Consider the following 23,755-nt stretch of genomic DNA (forward strand, 5'->3'; position numbering starts at 1 on the left):
TTAGAAGTTCCTGACTGCCTGTTCAAGGTTGGTTTCAGTGTGTGGACGGGAGGTATTGAGGGTATCAGTCCATTGGCTCTCTGAGATCTTGTTCGAGCTGTAATGTGTGGTGTTGGGTGGTTTGGGGATGGTGCTGGAGAGTCCAGCAATGGGGAAATAGACAATGGGGTGGTCCGTCCAGGTGGGCTCGATGACCTGGCTGTAATTGATTCTGTCGCTGGCCGAGAAGATTGGGTGAATGTGTGTCCTGTCATGTGGGTGGGATCAGTGACCAGTTGGGTGAGGCGAATGCTTTCGAATGGGATGGCTGTGTTGGCATCATTGGAGTTGTCGAAGTTAAAGTTGAGGTATTCAAGGATGATATAGCGATGAAGTTGGGGATTTCAACACAGAATCTGGGGCAAGGACCTGGGGATCTGTATGTGAGGTACCTCTGATGGTGGATTTGTTGTTGGTTCAGAGTTGGAAGCTAAGGTGTTCCGTTATCAGAGTGGCATCGTTTAAGGAGGGGGTGCAGTGGAAATTCTCTATGTGAATGATGGTGATTCCACCTCTGTGCTTGTTGATGTGGTCCTCGTAGCATAATCATGCAGAATTACGTAATTCTGTGAGAATATGTACAATTACTTGATAATTCTGCATTTAGCGCTATTTTCTTAGTGCAGAAATGCAGCTCACATCCAAAATGCATGCATGGATGCATTTTGCACTAAGAAATAGTGGCAAACGCAACAGAACACAAATAACAGTGCAATCAGCTGCTTGTACTTGCAAAATGTGCACTTGTGGTAGTGTTTTCTCCCAACTTACTCCTGGCATTTAGCTCTAGCTTTATAGTGCAAAATGCATATTCGCGTCCAAAATGGACAAGGATGCATTATGTGCTAAGAAAATAGCACACTGCAGCGCGAGCAGCTTGCGCTTGTTAAAAATGCTCTTGTGATATAATTTTTCCCTCCAAATTACTCTTAATTATGCAAGTGGGCATAATCGGGTATTATCTGTATACCTAGGAGTAATTTTAATTATGCCAAAGTAATCAGAGTAATTCTGGTAATTCTATTTCTTTGTGCAAAGTTAATCTTTGCATCCATTTTGGATAGTAGTGTGCATTTTGCACACAAAAATAGAGCTAAATATCAGGACTAAATTGGGGAGAATTCTACCCCAAGTGCACATTGAGCGAGTTCTGTTACATTTCGAGATATTTCTTAGTGCAAAACGCATCATTGTGTCCATTTTGAATGCGAGGGAGCATGTATAAGCTAAGAAAATAGCATTAAATGCAGAATTACTCTTATCTCATACATGTATGGATTTTTTAGGTAATTCTGCATGATTATGCTACATCCACCACTAATTATTGGTAATTCTGTGTCTCTCGAGTAACTCAAAAAATCAATATTACTCCGATTACTCCCACATTATTATATTACTCCTAGGCATAATTTTTCACACTGGCAGCAGACGTCTGGTAGATATGATCAAGGGCAGGAGAAGTGTCCTTCCTAGGTGGGAGCGAGAAGAGAACACACAACATTTATTGGTAGCCTAGGGGCTTCAGATGGGCCAACATTTGACTTGAACAGAAACATAAAAAGTTACAAGTGCTAATGCCCGTTTTTTGTTCCCTTTATGTATGCATACATATTGACCCGTGGAATGCCACATGCATAAATGTTAAATATTAACTATGCGAGTAATCCTGAAAAAGAAAAGGGTACTGGAACGCTTTATGAATTGCAACAAAATTGGAAATTTTCTCCAAATGTAAGAGTAATCCCAGCGAATACCAAATTGTAAACTTCCCCACCATGGCTTCTGAGACTGAGCCTAAATGGATTCATTACACATTCTATTAAATTGTAGAGAAACATTTGTATAGCACTTCCGACCAATAAAGAGGCAGGGACATTCTATGATCTTTATTAATTTCTGGGTTACATTTCAGAAGTGTGGGATTGGAATGGTGCAGTATAATGTATGTCCCATGTGGGAAATGTTAGTTGACATGCACTAAGCTTAGTGCGGTGTGCAGTGCCTACACATGGAGTGTTGCATAGAGTGTGAGAGTAGGTGCAGACACAGATACCTACTTACCAATAGCAGCTTTTGTTGTGGATGCACACTGACTGAAAGCCAATTACAATGAAATCACCTTGTTTACATATCCACCTATATAATATAGCACTAGTGCAGCAACATTTTCGCTCAACATTTCTCCTGGCATACAGCTCCAACACAACATTTGTGACATTGGGCTTCCAGGTCAAATGTTGTCTTTGAACCTCAAGGTTTGTGCGATTTTGTGGGTGTTTGTGTAAAATTGCCATGCGTCTCTCCAAGATCATGTAATATGGCCCAGGCCTCTACATCATTTACATTCCAAACACACAGCTACCCCTGCAGTTCACACTGATACTTTCAACGACTGAATATTTTTTTCCATCATCTTACTCATCTATTGTGCTATCTGGATCTTCACTCTCTTGTGTACCAGTTGTGTTATTATTGTGATCTTCAATCATTAGCTTCCGCTGTATATACTTCACCAGCACATCCCATTCTTCAATTGTGTTGCAATATATTGGATACCTCTAGAACCCCACTGTGTTGTTCTGATTTTCACCTGTTCATTCTTTTTTCTCACTGCTATTCCGAGCCTCAAATCTGCATCTTTAATTGCGTTACCCACTTACCCTCACTCTTATTATCCAGGTTTTCGTTTTTAAAATCCCGCCCTTCATCTGATTCTTCATTTGATATTTACTTCTTAGTTATTGTTATCCTGATTGTCACACTCCTGTTGCTATTCTGATATTTTTACTGTTGTTCGGTTCTGCTGTTAGAATTTCACCCTCCTGCTACCAGTTTAAGCATTTTGTAGACACTCGAAGATCCTGTTTAAATGGAATAACCAGAAAATTAAAAAGTCAAACTCTCCCTTGACTTGAGCAGTTGCTTTCACTATTCCTCCCTTTATCCCATCCATCTGTACGTCCATCCTTTTAGTCCTCCATCCTACCATCCATTCATTGGTTTCTCGTTTTACACTTCTACCCAGCCATTGTTTTACCACGTCATCCACCCCTCCTTTCATCTTTGTATCCATGAATCCTTTCCCCATTTCATTTTTCCATCCATTGATATTCTAACCATTTAACCCTCCTTTCATTTGTTTATCTGTTTTTACTCTTCCTTCCTTCCTTCCATTCATCATTCTATTATATTAGCATTTCATCCTTCCATTAGTTTATTATTCTATTTGCCCTTTCTTTCACTATTCCATTCATTTATTCATCCAGCTACCCATCCATATACCTTTCCTTTCATTCTACCACCTGTACACCCATCCATTTTTCAACCTTCCTCTTCTCTCTTTTGTTTATCCATCCAGCCTTTCAGCCTTCGGTCCACTCCTTACCCTTTAATTCACCCTTTCTTTCACTCATCCATACATCCATCTACACGTCTTTCCATTCTCTTGTGCCATCCACTCACTCACTCACTCACTCACTCACTCACTCACTCACTCACTCACTCACTCACTCACTCACTCACTCACTCACTCACTCACTCACTCACTCACTCACTCCATCCAGCTTTTTACCCTTCATTCCATCTATCCATCAACTCACTCTGCCTTTCATCTTTCTATCATCTACCCTGCATCGTCCTATACAGCTATATTTTTACAATTTCATCCATTAATCTTTCTATCCAAGGTTCAGCCACGATCCATCAATTCTTTCACTCATCCATCTGCCTATCTCTACCCCTTAATCCTCAATTTCACTGTTCCATCCATTAATTCTTTCACCCACACATTTTTTTCACCCATTCAGCTTTTTACCCCTCAGTTTAACATTCCATCTATTCATTGTTCCTTTCGCTCTTTCATCTGAATATCCTTTTGTCCTTCCTCAAATCCTTTTTTCGCCATCCATTCCTTCATTTTACCCTTCATCTACTCCCTGCCTCCTTTCACCTTATTCCTTCCTTATACCTTCCGTTCTTTTCATCCTTGCTTCCTAACTTCCTTCTCTCCTTTTTCTTTATCTACCCATTTTCTTAACTCACCTCTTTACATTTTCTATCTTACCGTCCTCTTTCCCATCCTAGTTGCTTCTCACTCAGTCTGTACATTTTCCAACATTTTAATATTCCCTCTTCCTTGCTCTCCATTACTATGGTTTGCTCATCTTTCCCCCATCGGCTCTCCCATGGTTTTCCCCTATCTTCCTATTAATGAGTGTTTCTCTGCAGAGCTGCCGTCAGGCGAGCCTCATAAAGAAACAATCATTGTGTTTGGGCTGCAGCCTGCCACCCCATCAAGCCCAGTGTCCCCCCTACCCTTCTTTAGCTGCTGGAGTGGGAGAGCAGAGGGTGTTCAAGATGCTTTGTCCTGTTTCTTTGATTTATTATTTGTAATTTTTCCCTTGTATTTCGTCATATATGGAACCGCAGCATCCCGCCCTTCTTTCCAGGGTTTGGCCTTGCTGCTCTGCTGCATCCTGTCATTTAGAGGATATGCTTTCCTTGCAGTTGTGGACCGCAGAAGGGCTTAACAGCAATCTCAGCTGTGCTGGGCTGAGACCAGCTGCTCTGTGCTGGAGCCTGCTCCATCCCTGTTTGGGAGTGAGCTGTGAGGCTGCCTTTCACCACCAGCTGGTGTCTGTGGTACTGAACGGGAGCTCAGCCTTGTGCTTGTTCTCTGTTTTGTTGAGTCGACTCCCCAGAGGTCGGCCAGTCTTGCTTTTTTGGCTTCCATCAATAAATCCTGGTTTGCCTGTGTTCTTCCTCATGTCTCTCCTCGCTGCTTTGTTAGATTCTACCTTACATGGTAAATTTAGGCCCAGGCTTGCGGCCTGCTGGCTCACCAAGTCAGTGGAATCTTTGGCCTGCACCCCTGTGGTGAAGGACCTCCAACCATAAGTAGAGATTCCTTACTGCCTGGGGCTGTATTACACGAGCGCCCCAGGGGCCTCATTTATGAAAAGTGACGCATCGCTGCGTGAAGACAGCGATGCGTCACTTTTAGTTGCGCCCTCCTTGCGACACCAATGATGCGTCATATTTATAGTATGATGCATCATGTCGCAAGAAGTTACAGATACGTCAGTATTTCTGACGCATCTGTAGGCGCAAAAGTGACGCATTGCTGGAGTGTGTCACAAAAGTGACGCAACTCCAGCAATGTGTCCTTTCACATGGGGCAAGCCCCATGTGAAACGGCCTGCGTCAGTCTTACGTCTGCTGTGAGGCAGGCATAAGCTTTTGACGCATTTGAGTCCTAGAAGTGGCGCAGTGAAATCTCATGATCCTTTCTTGCATCAATACGCCCCCCTTGCATACATTATACCTGGTGCAGGTATAATGTGGCGCAGGGGTTTACAAAGTGACGCATCTACATAGATGCGTCACTTTATAAATATGGTGCAACAAGGTTAATTTTTTATGCCACTGGTGCGTCACAAAAAGTGACGCACCGGCAGCGTAAAAGTGACGTACAGCCTCATAAATGAGGCCCCAGGAGCGCAGCGGGCTTTTGCGCCCATTTTATGCGCCCTCAGGGCACTTTGGTATTAAAGAGGGGGTGCAGATGCTTGTGCGGCCCCTTTTGTAATACAGTTCTCGCTATCATTAGAGGGCATTCCCTCATTTGCATGGGGGCATGGCCCAAGGCAAATGAGGGTATCACTTTGCCTCTGCGCCCACACCGTATTACGGACATGGGCACAGAGGCAAACAAACATGCCTTAGAAGGCGCAATGAAAGTGCACCACAAAAAGGAGGTGCTCTTTCAGTGTGCCTTCTGAATGCAACCCTCTAAAGGGATGAAAGGGGGGTGCCATGGAATGGACTCCCAGATATCCTTTTGCAGGAGGTGGACTCACTCACTGCACCCGCCTGCAAGGGAATCTCTAATCCCTTTTAAAAGCACAGGCAGGCTGCTGCCTGCACAGAGAAACACAGAGCAGCTTTTACATAGCTGCTCTGTATTTATCTTAAATCCGCTGCCCTGGGGGCAGTGCAAGTTTGCGGCTACCCTGACCGCAGCACATTCTAAATGATAGGGGGATGTATGTCATTACAACGCGGTGTTTACACCGCGCTACCATTACAACGCAGTTATCACAACGCAAGTCGTTACAACGACTTGCGTTGGAGGGCGCTGGATTGTGGATTATTTTAATTTTCTATTCCAACTCCAGCCCACATAACAGTAGGGAAGGTGTTGGAATAGAAAATTAAACTATTCCTTGAGCAAGAGTGCCATCCAGCGCAAGTCGTAATAACGACTTGCGTTGTGATGGCTGCGTCGTAAAGGCCCCGCGGTGTAAACACCGCGTTGTAAAGGATGTTTCCCTGATAGGGTGCACTTCCATGTTTGAACCCGGCGCACCTGCTTTAAGGTGTGCCATGGCGCAAACATGAAGAGTGCACCCTATCTTTAACACTGACCCTGGCTTGAATCTCTAAACCCTTGAGTGCAGCCACTGGTGCGGTGGTTCTGCAGAGCAGATAGCATGTTTTTGTCATTCGCTTGCAAACAGTTTTGTTTTTCAAGAACAAACTCCCAAAGCATGTATTTTCAGTTGAAAAAAATTGATAATCAATGTACCTAATATGCTGGGACTTTTCTCCCTGTGACTGGGGCTAATTCCTCTTTATCCTGTTTGGGACCTCAAGGATTTTCCTAGCAGTCTGCAACAGGAACATTGTACGTCAGAAGGCGGCCATCAAGCAGAGCAGACCGTATGATGTATTCTTACCATGTGAGCAGCGTTGTACGGTTGATTGGTGAAAGGTTTCTGACAGCACAGTCAGCTGTGTCTCTGCTGCTGGAAACCTGGCTTCTTCACCCACCTCTAAATGAGGTGCTTGAACCGTGATTTAAATGAGGCTTTTAGTCCCCGGGTATAACAGATGCCTTTCTCCTTGTATGATGATTTGGCAGTGGTTCTACATAGCTAGCTTATCTAGCTTGCAAACACCTTATGCTTCTGTCTCGTTGCATTTGCAGCTTCTCTTCCAGTGTTGAGTAATTTAAGGTTGTCCTGTTTCATTCCTTTCTTTGTTCCTGTGTCCTCTTTGGTATGTTACTAGAGCATCAAGTTTAAAATAGCAACATGCAGAAATGTTTTGACCAGAATATCACTTACCATAATACCTCAAAGGAAGGTATATATGTGTACAGAAAGGTTTATTATTCTTAACTCTACCTATGCAGTGCTTAATTTGAGCTGGTGGTTTCCAGTGCTCAGCACCGGCACCTTAATGTCTACACCAGCTCCTATGTAATCCTGCCCCTTGGTGGTTGTTGTAATATAAATGATGTCCAGTAGTCAAGGTGTAGATTAAGTAAGATGGTTTATTAAGTAGTTGAAATCAAGAGCTATAGTAAAGAGCCCCACCAGGAGCAGCCTGCCCCCTGCTTAGCCCATACTCCAACTGACTCTCTCTGACATCCAACAATCCATGCACCGCTATGCACCACCATTCCACTCCACACTCACACTGGCTGCTCGGCAGGTATACCACATCTCCCTTCTTTACATACTCCAACTGACTCTCTCTGACATCCAACAAACCATGCATCACCATGCACCAACATTCCACTCCACACACACACTGGCTACTGTTTTTTTTCTGGTCCATTTACAGTGCCCCATTATGGGGAAAACTGTCATTCCAATTACCTCATAGAAATTTATTTAAAACTCAGAGTCTCTGTTTTTACCTGGATAGCCTTGTTGAACATGGGCAACCAAGGTGTGTCCTTAGCAAGATTTTTGTATATAATGGTAAACAAATCAATGCTAGGTACTTCCCAGGGGCTTGGGCTATTCCCAACAACTGTATGCATAAACACTGCACAGGCATTGCTGCCTTCTTGCTTCTCTCCTAATATGTTTTCTTTGTACTCTAGCTTTTTGCCACAGTTGTAACCGAGGTAATGCTCAGTGGGCACTCTACACCTGTTTAACCCCTGAATTCTTGCTGGCTGATGCCTTCTAAATTATTACACAATTTAATTCCTTTAATTTCGTTATCCTCTCCTTCACATTGGTAATCGTCCCTTACGTTCTCTGTGCAAATAATTCAATTTCTTCATGTTTTCCTGATATCTCCCTTCTCATTCTTCTGTCATATTTCCTAATCTTTACTGTAATTCTGAAGAGGGGTAAAAAACAATATTTTAATATGAACAAAGCAAATCAGGATACTAGGAGATGCCAATTTCCACACGTTATCGTTTGTGCACTGTAGAGTTTTGTCAGTAAAACTGTATATCTGTGCAAGTATAAAGGTAATTTCAATTTTAAAATGTGTTGTCTGTAATGCCAGTTTGCTACCAAGCCATGCATACTACGCTCTATGCCACTCTCCTCTACATCACTCAAATCCATGCCACTCTATGCCACTCTGCTCTACTCTACTCTATTCTCTGCCACTCTACACCTTCCCACTCTATGATACTTGACTCCATGCCACTCTACATCATTCCACTTTATGCTACTCCCCTCCACTCCACTCTACTCCACACCACTGTACTCCATGCCTCTCCTCTCTACGCCCCTCCACTCTATTCCAATCCTCTCCACACCTCTCTACTCCAGTCACTTTACTCCACGACACCCTACTCCACACCACTCCACTCTATGCCACTCCACTGTACACCACTCCACGTCCCTCTGCTCTGCTCCACTCTACTCCACTCAAAACCACTCACCTCAATGACACTCTACACCAATCCACTCTGTACAATCTATGCTACTTCAATCTAAGCCACTTAATGCTACTCAACTCTACTCCACTCTATGCCACACTAGGTGAAAGCAATTTCCACCTATTATTTATGTGCTCTGTGGAGTTTCATCAGTAAAACTGTCTGTCTGTGCAAATGTAAAGTTAATTTCAATTGCAAATGTGTTGTCTGTAATGGCAGTACCCAACCACACCATGCATACTCCACTCTGCGCCGCTCCAGTCTGTTTGACATGAATCCATGCCACTCTACACGACTACGACCACTCTGCTTTATTACACTGTACTCTACTCATTGCCACTCTATGCCTCTACACTCTATGACATGGTACTCCATGCCATTCTACACCACGCCATTATAATGCCACTAGACTCTATGCCACTCCACTGTATGCCACTCGACTCCATGGCACTCTACTCCATGCCACTCCACTCTATGACACTCCACTCTACGCCACTCTACTCCACATCACTCTTCTCCATGACACTCTACTCCATGATACTTCACTCTATACCACTTCACTCAGTGCCACTCCACTCTATGCCACTCCACTTTATGCCACTCCACTCTACCCCACTCCAGTCTATGCCCCTCCACACCACTGAACTCCACACCACTCTATCTCATGCTACTATACCCCATGCTACTCCTCTCTATACCATTCCATTCAACTCTACACCACTCCACTCTACTCCACGTCATTCTGCTCTATGACACTCTGCTTTATGACACTCTGCTCCACGCTACTTCATGCCACTCTACTCCACTCTCCACCATTCCACTCCATGATTCTCTTCGCCACTCTACTCTAGACCTGTCTACAACAGTCTACTCCACACCACTCCATGCACATGACTCAATTCTATGCCGCTCCACCCTACGCCATTCCACTCTATTGGACTTCTATGACACTCTACTGCACTCTACCCCATTCCTCTCCAATACACTTCAATCTATGACACTGCTGAACTTTATTCCACTACACCACTCCATGCTACTTTAGTCTACGCCACTCCACTACACACCACTCCATTCTGCAACACTCTACTTCACTCTAGGACACTCTACTCCTCTCTGTGACACTATATGACACTCCACTCTACTCCATTCCACTCCACTCTATGCAATTCCACTCAACAATACTCTATTTCACTCGCTGACACTCCACCCTACTCTACACCATTCTACTTTGTGATACTCCACTCTACGCCACTTCACTCTGTGATACTCTAATCCATTCTACTCCACTTTACTTCAGAATACTGTATGACACTCCACGACACTCCACTCTACAACACTCCACTCTTCGGCACTACACTCTACGACACTCCACTTCACTCTGCTCTACTTTGTGCTCCTTTACTCCACTTTACTCATTTCCCCTCTACTGCACGAAGTTCCATAGTTTGACAATCCACTCTATGACACTACACTTTATGCCTCCCCACGCTAGGTCACTCTACTCCACTCTACTCTTCTCAACTCTACTCCACTCTATGATACTCCACTCTGCAACTCTCCTCCATGCCACTTCACTCTACTCCACTCTGCAATACTCCACTCTACGACACTCCACTCTATGCCACTCCATTCCACACAACTCCACTCTATGATACTCTGAGACGCTATACAATACTCCACTCTACAACAGGACTCCGCTCCACGCCACCCGACTCTACACATCTCCATTCTATTTCATTCTACAACACTCTACAATATTCTACAGCACTTTACGACACAATATGATACCCCACTCTATGACACTCCACAACACTCTACGCCACTCAATTCTATGACACTTTACTCCACTCTCGTCTATGGCACTCTACAACACTCCACTGCATGTCACTCCACTATATGCCACTCTTCACCACTTCAATGTATACCATTCCACTCTACTCCACTCCACGACATTCTACTCCACTCTATGCCACTGTACTCCCTTCCACTTCACACTACCCTACTCCATTCTATGCCACTCTACTCTACCATAGTTCACCCCACTGTATGACACTCTAATCCATTCCACGCCACTCACTCTATGCCACTTCACTGTAAGCCACTCCACTCGATGACACTCTATGCCACTCTAGGCATCTCCTTTCATTGCCCCTCAAATGCATTGAACCCAGTAATGATAAGTTTCTTCACATATATGGCCATAACTTTGGGGATCAGACCAGGTTATATCTGCTCTCATTCAAGGACTTTTCTGATTTTAAACATTTTTATTAGATTTTCCATTTTTACAGTTAAGATCAATGAGGTTTTTGCAACCATAACACAGTAGATTAACATGTACTACTGAGTATTCAGAACTTAAAGGGTTATGAATGGTTATGGCTTATTTTGTAACACTGCACCTCGATAATAGCTCCTGGCTGAGCTAATTAAACATAAGTGGGGATGAAAGCAATCAGAAGGGGAAGGGAGGAACTTGTTGATAACTGCAGTAAGCCTACGAAGCCTTTACAATGGAATGGAATGATACTAAACTTTGATTGTGTGTTTCTTGTATGCAGGTTGATGCCTTGGGTGCAGCAAATGGTCCGACTGGTCCAGCGTGGATGAGGCTAGTACAAGCCGCAAATGACTCCAGAGACCAAAACTTGGAGGCTTATCTAAAGAACAGTCAGTTGTTCTTTCGATCTACTCGAAAAATACCCAAAAATGCTGAGCTTCTCGTCTGGTATGATGACGCAATTTCCCGTCTCCTGCGATTTCCGGAAAAGAAAGACCTAACATTCACAAAGGGTAAGGAAATACTTACTGGGTATCTAATTGGGAGTAGCAAAATAGGAAAATGTCAGAATGACTAAGGTAATGGAACATGGGAAGTTGTGGACCGGTTGGAGAAATCAACGTAGGCATTTGTTGTTTAGTATAAATCATGGATACATCTGGCTAGAGGATAATCATTACCATTTGTTTGTGTTATTAAATGCATTACTTTTCAAGTAGTGATGTACAGGGCTTTCACACTGTCTCTAGATTCCGTGCCTTTCTGCGTCCACATTCCAGCATCTTGGCACTACAGTGCCAAGAGACCTTATTCCAGTGTGTGCTACAGAAATGCAATCAATAATTCGTTTTTTCAATCAATATGGTAGGTGTAAGTCCCCTTAACTTGCCGCCCATGGGTTTTTCTCAATAATAATCATATTTAGGTCTCGGCTAGACAGCACATGCACTGCCTTGAAGAGACGTTTTGTGTTCTATCTGTGGGCCTACAGGCAGTTCACCTCCTACCATTGGTGAACTTCAGTGTCACTCAAATTTTTTGTTATGCCATTAGTCATGGCATGTAGGCATCATGCCCTTTTCTTGTGCTTGGCCCTCCCATAGCGCATGGACAAAGTACATGTCTCCTTAAACTGCTTCCTGTTTGTGGAGCTAAATTTTTCTTTTTTTCAAGTACTCCATAGGATTATTGGTGATTTCAGGTCGTCTCCCTTGTACACATACACACATACCACTAAAACGCATGCGCCTGTACACAAACAAATGCATTTCTTAAAAAGTTGTTAAACACGAACAGCACTTGTTTATTTTTTTGTACAATCTGATGGTATTGGAGTGCTCGTTCCGTCATCTGTCTTGCCATAGCGGGAACACAAGCCAATCGTATTGGAGCACGTTGCGTGCTCATCAGTTACATTACACAATGACACATTCATTTTTGTTGCTAATCCTGCTTCAATTAAGGTTTTTTACCCCCACCCTTCGTTGCCTGCACATCTCCTCATTCCCTCAGCTTCCCTGCTTGACACGTCCATTGGTGTAGCTAGACCAGCCGCAGTTAGGGGGGAGGCGCTGCTGATGCACTCGACGCACGACGGCCACAGATTAGAGCAACCCCAAAACTCATGCCACCCATGGCAGACCGCTGCTACGCCACTGGACCCGTCCCCCCAATACCTCCCTTGTCGCTGCTTTCTTTTTGGCGCGATCTGTTTTTATTGGAGCTCTGTTCCGTCCTCCATCTTACCATAGTTCTAACATCAGCCGATGGTATCAAAGTGCTTTCAGTGCTCACTGGCTACATTACACAATGACACATTGAGAACCGCAGGCAGGGGAAAGCCTAAGTGATTTGGCCAAAATCACAAGTTGTTCAGCTGACCCCGAGATTCTAAACTGGTTCTCCAGTTGCCCTGTCGGCAGCTCTGGCCATTACACCACTTCCTCACTGCACTTCAGAGCTCCTCAACTGTACCTCGCTATCACTTCCTCATTTGTTCAGCAAGACCCCATCAATACCGAACAAGCATTGGCAAAGCTAATAGATCTCAGCAATCCCGAGCTATTGGCCTTGTCAATCTGCATACCTTTTACACATGTTGTCTGGCAGCACACCTGCTGTTCAGCATGACTGAATATCACTGAAAGAAGTGCTATGATTCGGCCAGCGCAGGCCACGTCATATCGTTTTTTTGTGTTAGGAAAGGCGGGACAATAACTCAACATGGGGGGGGCGAAAAGACTGCGTCGGCTCAACATCCTGTGATTCTGGGCTTTAAGTAACTTTCGGCCATGCTTAACAGCAGATGTGCTGCTAGACAACATGGCTAAAAGCCATTCACATTGACAAAGGCAATAGCTCGGGCATTGCCGAGACCTATTGCCTTTGCCAAAACTTGTTCACATGCGCAAGCATTCAGAATGCTCACAAGGTTGGTGATTCCTCCACTATAAACATACGTTTTACCTCATTTTGTAGATAACTAACACTTCTGACAGTCCTTCTCAACAGCCAGTCTCATTTTAGGGCCATGTTGTCAGTCATGCACTGATGCCGACAATGGAGAGGAGCAAGAAATGTGTGATGCTCATCGGCACTTAATTACACATGATCCTTAGTGCATGATTATACAGTGTTTTCGCACCCATTTTTCCAGCCTGTTTAGTAGGTGACTTCACAGTGATATGCAAAGAGACACAAGCCAAACACGCAAGTCACAGTTCAAGTGACCGATTCCTACTAAACTCAGTGACAGTAGATGGATGTCAATTTAGAGCAGTAACTAATGAAACCTGTGTGATTTATTTGATTTAATCTAAAGTCCCCGAAACTGAACTAAAATTAACTGCTACCTTGCTAAATGGCATAATCAATTTTCACTGAAATGTAGTTGTGTATGTGTCTGATAAATCAGGAAACTGTCTTAACATGTCCATTATTGTGCTTTTCCAGGATACAGATGCTCAGACTGCTCCCAGGAATTTGAGAGGGAATATCCCTACCTTTCCCATGTTCGCTTCCTGTGTGTGCAAGAAAAGAACGACCTGCTCTACAAAAGATTTCCGGACCGAAGAACTGGGAAAATCACTACAATGAAGGAGCCCACCAACTTCCACAACCTTGCACGAGATCTTGAAAGGAAAATGTCCAGCAAGAAAGAAGAAACTGAGGATTGTTCAGATGAGAGGTCTAGACTCCAGGATCCTGAGATCCACAAAAGCAGGAAGTCTGTGTTACTCGAGAAGACCAACCAACAAATCGAAGGTCAATGTTCTACAAACCGAGAGGACATGGCGCCAGAGACAATGCTTGGCGGCTCCACCTTGAAGGTCAGTTCCAGAAAAAACTTGAGCTACAAGAAGCATTTCTCTTGGAAAGAGAAAGATAGTGCTTTCACAGAGGTTCAGAAAACCAAGGAAAGACTGAAACTCGCTAGCAGCAAGGAGTCCGCATCAGACAGTGCGCCCATGCTGCCCGTTCAAGAACAAGGCTTGTTGGGCCTGACCGGGGCTTCGTCGGGCAGTGCCTTCTCTTTGGTGTGGCCCATGAGGGCTAGGGGAGAAGAAAAAAGTGCTTTCAGTAAACCCTCTAAGGGTGAGGTGGAAGGAGTAGCTCCGGATAACTTGTATCCTGCGAGTGATCCCAGGCAAAGCCTCGGGGATGTGTTGGGCTTCATCAGCGCGCCGGACGTCAGGTACTTTGCAAGTAATCCCTGCAAGTCAACACTTTTTGGCAATGATCTATGCAATTCTCAGGTGATGCTGCAGGGCAGCCTCAGCAGAAATCCAGCTTTTCCGTTCACACCGGATGAAATGCCCAAGCCAACCGGGATCCAACTGCAGACCTCTTCTTCTCTTACTCTCCTTCCACCGACCTTCACATCCTTGGGGGTGTCGGCACAGAATTGGTGCGCAAAATGCAACCTCTCTTTTCGCATGACTGCCGATCTGGTTTTCCACATGCGGTCTCATCACAAGAAAGAATCGGCATTGGAGGCGCAGTTCAAGAGAAGGCGGGAGGAGAAGTTGTCATGTCCTATATGCCACGAATACTTCAAAGAACGACACCATCTATCGCGACATATGACTTCCCATAACTAGCATGGTTGTGACACTGCAGAGCATTACCACCCCTCCAGAACACTAAAGGCTCATAGCTGAGAGCTGTGGCTTGAACTCCTGCCTGTAACTCTCCACGTGCACCCTTGCATTCAGAGATATCTGTACAGAAATTAATAACATTTCACATCTTTCTAAGAATTATATTTATCAAAGTTATTTTAGTGTTTAGACAGTCATGACCATGCACTAAGCAGATTTTCTGTGGCGGTTTAAACGTTAAATAAAATGTATTGTTTCTTTCACACCACTTTTACAATGTACATTCCACTCTGCTAAGCAGACAATGTGTGAGCACCTGGGCGCGGATGAGGCACGCATGAAGTGTGACACCTTCCGGGCAAGCACCATTGTACAGATGTGGAGTGCGTTTGCTGCAGACCATGCTGTATACAGTTGTGCAGAGTGACTGCTGCAGAACACGCGGCATAGTTCAGACGTGTGTTATCATTACAACAGACCGATGCTTGATGCCGGTGTGCAGAACACCTGTGAAGGCACATACTACGAAACAGATGTGGCGTCAGGGGTTTAAGTGGGATGAAAAAACTGGGGGGTCTCTCAAAGGGGCGTGGTTGATGTAATTAAGGGCGTGGCTTAAAAACACAATAGCTAAAAATCTGTGCTTATCATGGTGCGCCGCCCGACTGGTATTTTGCTGCTTCTGTCACTGCATCCAGACATGTAATACAACACGCACCATTACGTCTACAACGAGCCAGGACTATTGGCTTTGTCAATGGCTGTTAGTTGCATAAGATAAATGAGCAACAGCTATGGCTTTGTTGTATATAATATTGAAATTGCTTCAGTTCTGAAATGATGAGACTGTTCAAGAATTATAACGAGTCTCTGTGACGTTACCTCAAAGGCAGGGAAGGGGGGCACTGCTGCAGAGTTAAGATTTTTTCCCCCTGAGGGTGAGGGCAACAATGACAGCCCGATAGAGACCCGTCTCTGCACCTGCTTTTTAAAACTGCTGGGGCCTCATTTATGAGGACTTGCGTCAGTTTTGCGCTTCCGATGCGACACTTTTTGTGACGCATCAGTGGCGTTAAACATGCCTCCTGTTGCGCACTATTTACAAAGTGACGCATCTAAGCAGATGCGTCACTTTGTAAACCCCCTGCGCTACATTATACCTGCGTCAGGTATAATGTATGCAGAGGGGGCGTTCCCCCACAAAAAGCCTCGTAATAGTGACGCAGTATCTGTAACTCCTTGCGACATGATGCGTCATACATTAAATATGACGCATCAGGTATGTCGCAAGGAGTGCGCACTGAGAAGCGACGCATCGCTGCTTTCACGCAGGGATGCGTCATTTCTCATAAACGAGGCCCCTGGTGCTGAGCACCGGCAGGACCCGGCTCACTTACAGCTGTGTGTGACGTAGAGCTTCAGCAAACAGTGTCTTAATACAAATGCCCAGAGCGACTTGCAGAACAGGCAGCATGTTACAGGCTTGGGGTTTGACTTCCACTGTACGTCCTTGATACAAACACGCAGAATGCCTGAACATTCTGAGTAACAGACGGGCTACTGGAAGCCGTTTTTTGATACAAATGTGCAGATATTTGCTGCAGAACTCGAACCATGACACAGATGCATTGTGAGGTTCCTGCTGAACTAGCAAGAAACAGATGTGGAGCATGTCTTCCTGAATGAGCACGTGCAGTGTGACGGCCTAGTGATGTCCTCAGAAGAGTGCATGCTATAGATGTGCAGGGTGATGATGGCAGAACAGGCCACATGGCGGGTTTGTTCCGAATGACTGCTGCAGAGCAAAACAGGATACAATGTGCAGTGTGACTGCTAAACAACATATGGCCAGACTTAAAAAAAATTCTCGCAGCACAGTACCCGCGAGGCTGCACTGTATTGCATGACAGGGAGGGAGCAGGAGGGCGCCATAGCTACAGAGATATGACACTCTCCTCCCCTCTCCCTAGCGCCTGCGCTGATTTCAGCTGCCGAGCACCACGCACTCACCTAAGAGCCATAGCTCTAGGGTGCCTGCCTGATTATAGGTTTTGTACAGGAATGGTACCCTTCCTGTACAAAATACCATGCCTAGACAAGTTTAGAGGCTTTTGCCACTTTGTATGTGTGTTGCATAGTTCACCACACATGCGACATCAGAAAAGAAAGGAGAAATAAAAACATTTCTCCTGTTAGCGCCTCCTATGAAGTGCCGTTAACCTTTGGCGCTAAACCTTGTCTACAGTTCTTTGTAAATAGGATTTTGTGTCAAAAGGCATAAGTGGTTGCATGGGAACACCCATGTACCACCCATGTAATGCCCCCTTTGCGCTAAGTATCCCAAAACAGTGCTTTGCGGTGCTGTTACCTACTTTTGGGGTACTTTCCAGCACAAAACATGTTTTGCGCTGGAAAGTAAATTACAAAAAAAACATTTTGTGCTGGTTGGTGTCACTTTTGTGGCACAAGCCCAGCGCAAAATGTTTGAAAATTTCCTCCGTAGATTGCTGCAGATTCAAAGTTGGGTTGCAACTGTAGCGAAAATAGTATGATGCAAATGTGCAAAGTGACTTATGCAGAAATGAATCGCAACTGAGGTAGAACAAGTACCATGATGGAGATGTACAATGTGATGGCCACAAAACTTGCATGGCACATATGGCGAGCGTAGCAAGAAGTAATTCTGCCATAAAGATGCACCAGCACATTGCAACTGCTACATTACAGACAACTCTAAAGATAGGTGCAAAATGTGCTCCAATAAAGGCAGCATGATGTAGAAGTGAGAGTACACAGATGTCGAAAAATGTTGCTGCAATATAGAAATCATGGGGCCGGTTTTAAGCATTAGTGCTGCAAGGAGAGTGCGGTACAGGTGTGCATCGCGACTGCTGTCTGGTATATGCGGTGATATAAATCAGGTGCAAGGCCAGCGTGATACAAAAGTGCAGCAAGAAATATGCAGACAGCAATAGGATACAGGTGTGTAGAATGAATGAATGAAAAGGTATTTGTATAGCGCTCTCTTACTCTGGAAAGTGTCCTGGCGCTCTGCACTTCTATAATTACTATATGTATGACATCAATAGGTTGTTACATAGTACAGATATACGAAGTGACTGTGCACACCGGATGGCACAAGGCCGCATCATCACAGCGTGGACAGGCAGTGGCAATGACAATGGCGTGCAGTGTGTGCTGCAGAAGATTGCATGATCAAGATGTGCATTAGGACTCAATGCACAGATCATGGGTTTCTACTGGATAACATAGCATAAAACAAATGTACACTTTGGCTGCTCAAGGGCAGGTACACAGAGACAGGTGTGGAACGGTACATGTCAGAGCTCATAGCATGAAAAAGATGTGCAGACACCATAATAAGACGTGTGACGCGACTTCTTTGGAGCAGATAGCGTGACATCATTGTGCAGTAGTAAGCCTACAGGTCTGGCAGTACAACACAGAGGTGCAGTTTAGCTGCATGCTGCAGCTGGATGAATTCAGGATGCATCGGTTCAATGTGAAAGTAGATGGAGTGAAATATATGAGTGTATAGAGCCTCCCGTGGAATCATGGAAGCAGAAGAGTATGCCCATTCATCCACTGAAGCAGGAGGAGGACTCCATGAGTCTCCCACTCATTAATGTATACTGAAGACTAAGGTGCAGATTCACAAGAAACGGATGCATCTGTATAGATGCATCAGTTTCCATGTGCCTCCATGTGAAGCCATTGCTCCACTATGGATGCGCCATATTTACAATGCGGCGCACCATGGCGCAAGGATTGACTGATGCTTCAGAAATTCTGACCCATCTGTTGGCGCAAAAGTCATGCATTGCTGGAGTCGTGACGCAAGCACTTCACTACTCCAGCAATGCATGGGTAGGCCTATTCCCAATACACTGTGCGACTCCTTACGCTTGCTCTAAGTAGGTGTAGGGTTTTGACGCAGTGGCGTCCTAGAAGTGGCGCAGTAAAATCTTGTAGATTTCAATAACACTGACGTAACAGCAGCGCAAAAGGGTCACAAGGGGCTTGAAAATCTGCCCCTTACTCTCTAATTATCCTTGTCAAAGCAGGGGTCAGATGAATTGTCTGTTAGCTTTCTATTTATCCTCAGATTCAGAGTATACCTCTCAGCATCAGACTGAGCAGGTGAGCGGTGACTGATTCTTCCATTTAGCACTTCATCAATCATGGAAAATCAGCTTTTATCTGTTTTCTTGTCACTGACAAGGTTTTCATATTTCACGATCTACCTCTGCTCATCACCTCGTGTCTTTTTTGTGATGCGTTCCTACAGAGGTCCTGGTGCCACTGCATTTCTTGCTGGCCAATCGAAGTCCTGGTATCATGCGTCCTGTGCTTTCCTGGAGCTGACTTGTGTCATTTTGACTCTTACAGATCAGGAGAGACCTGGCGCTATTGATTCCCATGCTGAGTCTGAAGGCGCCGGGTTCCACATTGTAGATTTACTCTGAAACCCTAGGCCTATGTCTCTTCTTATCTGCATGAAAGTGTGGAGGGGAGAAAAGTCATTAGTCAATCAACCATTATGGTTTCAATGAACTATCACTCAGAAGAATCGCAGACTCCCAATTAAGTTTAGTTAGTTTCTCACAAGGCCAAGAACAATTGGGCATACAAACACCTTAAGAGGAGGGTGTAGAAATACATTGGAACTAATACAAAGCCAAACCTATGGGTGAAATGTAGGCGGTGCAGTATGCACAGGATAACCAGTTCCAGAATCAAGATACAGAAAATGATGGCTCCCACATCTAGAGCCCCCTTTATTGAGGTTTGTAGGTAAAGTGCATTAGTCTGTCTCTACACTACCACTAACATGACATCCCTACTTAGGGCCCGATGTAGGTGGCCAAATACCGGTCGGTAACGGTGAAATTCGGTAAATTTTACCATTACTGACCGGTATTTAGCCATTCCTGATGTAGGGAAGGAATCGGTAATAAGGAATCGGTAAATACCGATTCCTTAATACCGATTCCTTATTTGCCTTGCATTTAAGGAATCAGTAATACCGATTCCTTAAATGCAATGTAGAAAGCACATACAATAGTGCTTTTGGGCCTTAAGGAATCTGTAATTACCACCAACTTCAAGTTGGTGGTAATTACCAAATTCCTTTAAAAAAGCACTTTCTTGCTTTTTTAGAAGTGCCATGTGGCACACATCCAGGCGCTTAGGGCATACATGTGTGCCACATGTGCACACATGCACATTTCAGGGGTGCAACAGGGTGTTCTTTGTACACCCTGTCACCCTTGAAATACCTCCCAGTATTGCCGATTCGGTAATACCGAATCGGTAATACTGAATGTCTTCAAATTCTGGCTCCCCACAGCTGAGTAATATTCCGTTTAGCTTCATACATGCCAATGTCACCCATTGCTTACAATACACATTCAGGTCCGTGGGTTCCCACACGTTCAGTATGCACCTCTGGGCCTCTGGTTGTAACTCCTCCTCCAAGGCCTCGCTCATCTCCTCGTGAACCTTCGTCCAGTATTTCTGTACTTCCACGCAGTGCCACAGAATATGCATGAAGGTGCCTAGCTCTCCACACCTCCGGCACTCTCCACTCACCGCTAGCCCCATACGCACCAATTTCGGTCCTATAATATGCAACCTATGCAAGATCTTTAATTGCACCAGTCTGAGTCTCATCTGAATCGCCACCACCCGCGGGGAGGAAAGCTCTTCTGTCCAGTCTTCATCATCTAGCTCTATTCCATTATGTATCTAAGTTTGAATATTTTGGCTTGTGTTGTATGATAAAGAGTCCCTTTGAAGATACTGAAATAGACCTTTATTCGGAAAGTCTGGTCTTTGTTACGTAAAATGCTTGCAAGTATAAGAGAATCATTGACCCTTGTCATAAACTGGTACGGCAACTCCTTGGGAGACTACCACAGTCCTTGAATATTGAGTCCTGTTGTTATCCCTAAGACGCGGGCCAGAAACTCTTATCAACACCAAATCACAAATGTATTGTTAACTTGGGTAGTTCTCGCAACATATCAATCATCATTAAGAAAAATTGCGGCTTTCAGAAGTCTATGTAGCCACACGTCATACACAGTTCACCACACACACAGCAAATCAAGCAGTCAAAAAGAATCACATACGTCCATTCATTTCCGAGTGTCACTGGAGAAGAAGGATGGAGCCCTCAGAAATACTGTGTTAGAATTAGGCCAGAACAACATTTCCATTATCCCGTGTAATCTTGCTTAATTTCCTGAAATGTTATGTTACGCTTGTGATGCAAAATTCAGAAAAACCATCATTGTGCCAGAGGGCATAATTATGCCGCATTTGTGGCAACCTTTTAACACATGAATGGCCAGAGCATGAGTGCCAGTTTTTTGCAGCTTTGCGCAATTTCTTTAGCGTGAAAACCATCCCCGTATTCAAAATGGATGAGAGGGCGCATTTTGAACAAATTATTTACAAGCCCCTTGCGCCACCGGTGCGTCACTTTTTTGCTAGGACAAAGTGACGTGCCGGTGCACAAGGGGCTTATAAATAAGCCCCATAGTTGTAACTGCCAGTTTTCCATGCTGTATAATCACATCATTTTTGCCGAATTTGGTGTAGTTACTCAAAAGCAAAGAGTGAGAATTTTGCACACCTGGTTAGAATGGCCCTTATCTGCAAGTGTTTAGAGCCCCTCAGCTCAGCCTCTCTTGTAATGTAGAAAGCATTCAGAGTTTGAACTTCCCTGAAATAACCTATGCTCGGAAATGCCCTTTCACTGCTGACACCCTGCAGTTCATATGGATTTTACCTGAGACCACCTTTCTCACAGTGGCGGCTCCTCCACTAAGGCGGCGCAGCGTCGCCTACTGACTTCAATAGGAAAAATAAAATGATAATAACGTATCGTTATTATCATTTTATTTTTCTTATTGAAGTGAGTGGCTGTAAGGGCGGGGCTGGCCAGAGTTGGGAGAGGAGTCGTTTGCACTCCTTAAGTATGCATTACTGCTTGGCCGGCCCTCTCGGGTCTGGTCAAACTGTCCTGCAGACTTTGCATTTTCTCCACCAGACTGTAATGCACAGCCTGGCGAGGAACACGCACAGGCTACCTGTCCCTGTCTGCGTGCTGAAGCATGGCATTCAGACCAATCACAATGTTGCATTGTAGCGCTGTTATTGGCTATGGGGAGCCTGGGAGCCCGGGTGCTTCCTGCTCCTTCCTGCAGCTGGCGGAGACAGGAAGAAGAGAACAGAGAAGAGGTGCCGGACGGCTGAGTTAAGTGTTTTATTGTTTGTTATTTTGTACCATCCCGCACTCCGCACCCCCCTTCCTGCCTCCCGCCTCACCACTCCCAATCGGTAGCTGCCGCTACAGCTTGCTTTCTCTAACTTATGCTTCCTTTCTGAAAGAATTTCTATCACAGAAGAAAATGAGACCCTCCCTGTATATTCTTATCTGAAAGGGTCATCGACAGCGCGCACTCCCTAGGGATCCTTCTCCTGCTTGAAGTCCATGGGTCACACGCAGTCGTGCCTTGTAGCATTTTAACAGCACACTCTTAATAGTTCAGAGCGAGATTTACAAAGATTTTGCAGTATGTTTGCATCCCTTTTTTGAAGCAGGCCCAATTCAAAATCCTATGGTATTTACAAAGCAACGCAAACGGTATTTTACATTGCTTAAAAAAAAAAGTAAGGATGTGCAGTCCATTGTGCTCACTTGTGTTATTTTACATTAGGTAGGCGTTCATTGGGTGGTGCAAAAGTAAATGTAACTTGATACTTGTATAGCGCACTACTCACCCGCAAGGGTCTCAAGGCACTTGTACGAATACCGCTGTGGAACCCATCCTGGCTTTCCCTGTGAGGTTTCCACTCCTGGGCACCCCCAAGGTGGAGGCCAGGCATCCCTAGTGTTGTGGGGGCCGTTGTGGAGATTAAGCAAGCTATTGCCCAGAGTTGCAGAGTGGGACTCCATGATTGGAATAGGCACCGAGGCGAGAATTATCAGGTCCGTGGAATTTTTGAGCCCAAGTCCCGCCGAGGTGGGGAATTGAAACCTGGTCCCGAACTAGACCTCTGCATCAGGGTCTGCTGCTCTAACCATTGAGCCACACTTCTCCACTTGAGCCACACTAGGTGTTCCTGTATATCTGTGTATGGATTTTGAGGCACACCATATCTACAAAGACTTGTACACAAGGGTTTGCACCATAATCTTGAACCTGCTGGAGGCTGGAATAACGAGGAAAAATATCTATATTTTGCCTCTCTATTCTCTCTTTGCATGTGTGCTGCAGTCTGCAACACACATACAGAGAGGAAATTGCCACAGAGGATGGTTTTCTGTGGAGGAAAGTAAGCTTTCCTGCACAAATAGATCTTAAAGCAGACACCCTTGCACTTATGGCGCAAGGGGGCCTGCATTGGCAACAGGAAGCCACAAGTGCATCAATGTACGGATAGAGCTGAACTGCACCAATTTTTCGAAGATATGGTGCAGTTCAGCTCTCACCCGTTCACCTAATACAGCACACCAACTTCACTTGCTGCTCTGCGTTGCATGAACTTTTTGAAAATATGACCCTCAATCTCTTCAGCTGTTGCCAATGCCAGCATCCATATTAAAAA

At 44.8% G+C, this 23,755-nt stretch overlaps 1 protein-coding gene across 3 annotated transcripts in view; it reads left to right on the forward strand.

Moving 5' to 3' along the window:
• Positions 1 to 15,378, forward strand: part of ZNF488 (zinc finger protein 488) — a 54,651-nt gene extending 39,273 nt beyond the window's left edge. For all 3 annotated transcript variants that reach the window (XM_078640969.1, XM_078640971.1, XM_078640970.1), the window contains 2 exons: positions 11,296 to 11,527; positions 13,968 to 15,378. In XM_078640969.1, coding sequence (XP_078497095.1) covers positions 11,296 to 11,527; positions 13,968 to 15,115 — 1,380 coding nt within the window. In that variant the 3' untranslated portion in view covers positions 15,116 to 15,378. The remainder of the gene's footprint in view (positions 1 to 11,295; positions 11,528 to 13,967) is intronic.
• The last annotated feature ends 8,377 nt before the right edge of the window (positions 15,379 to 23,755 follow it).

Source organism: Lissotriton helveticus, chromosome 5_1 (assembly GCF_964261635.1).
Source record: "Lissotriton helveticus chromosome 5_1, aLisHel1.1, whole genome shotgun sequence".
NCBI lineage: Eukaryota > Metazoa > Chordata > Amphibia > Caudata > Salamandridae > Lissotriton > Lissotriton helveticus.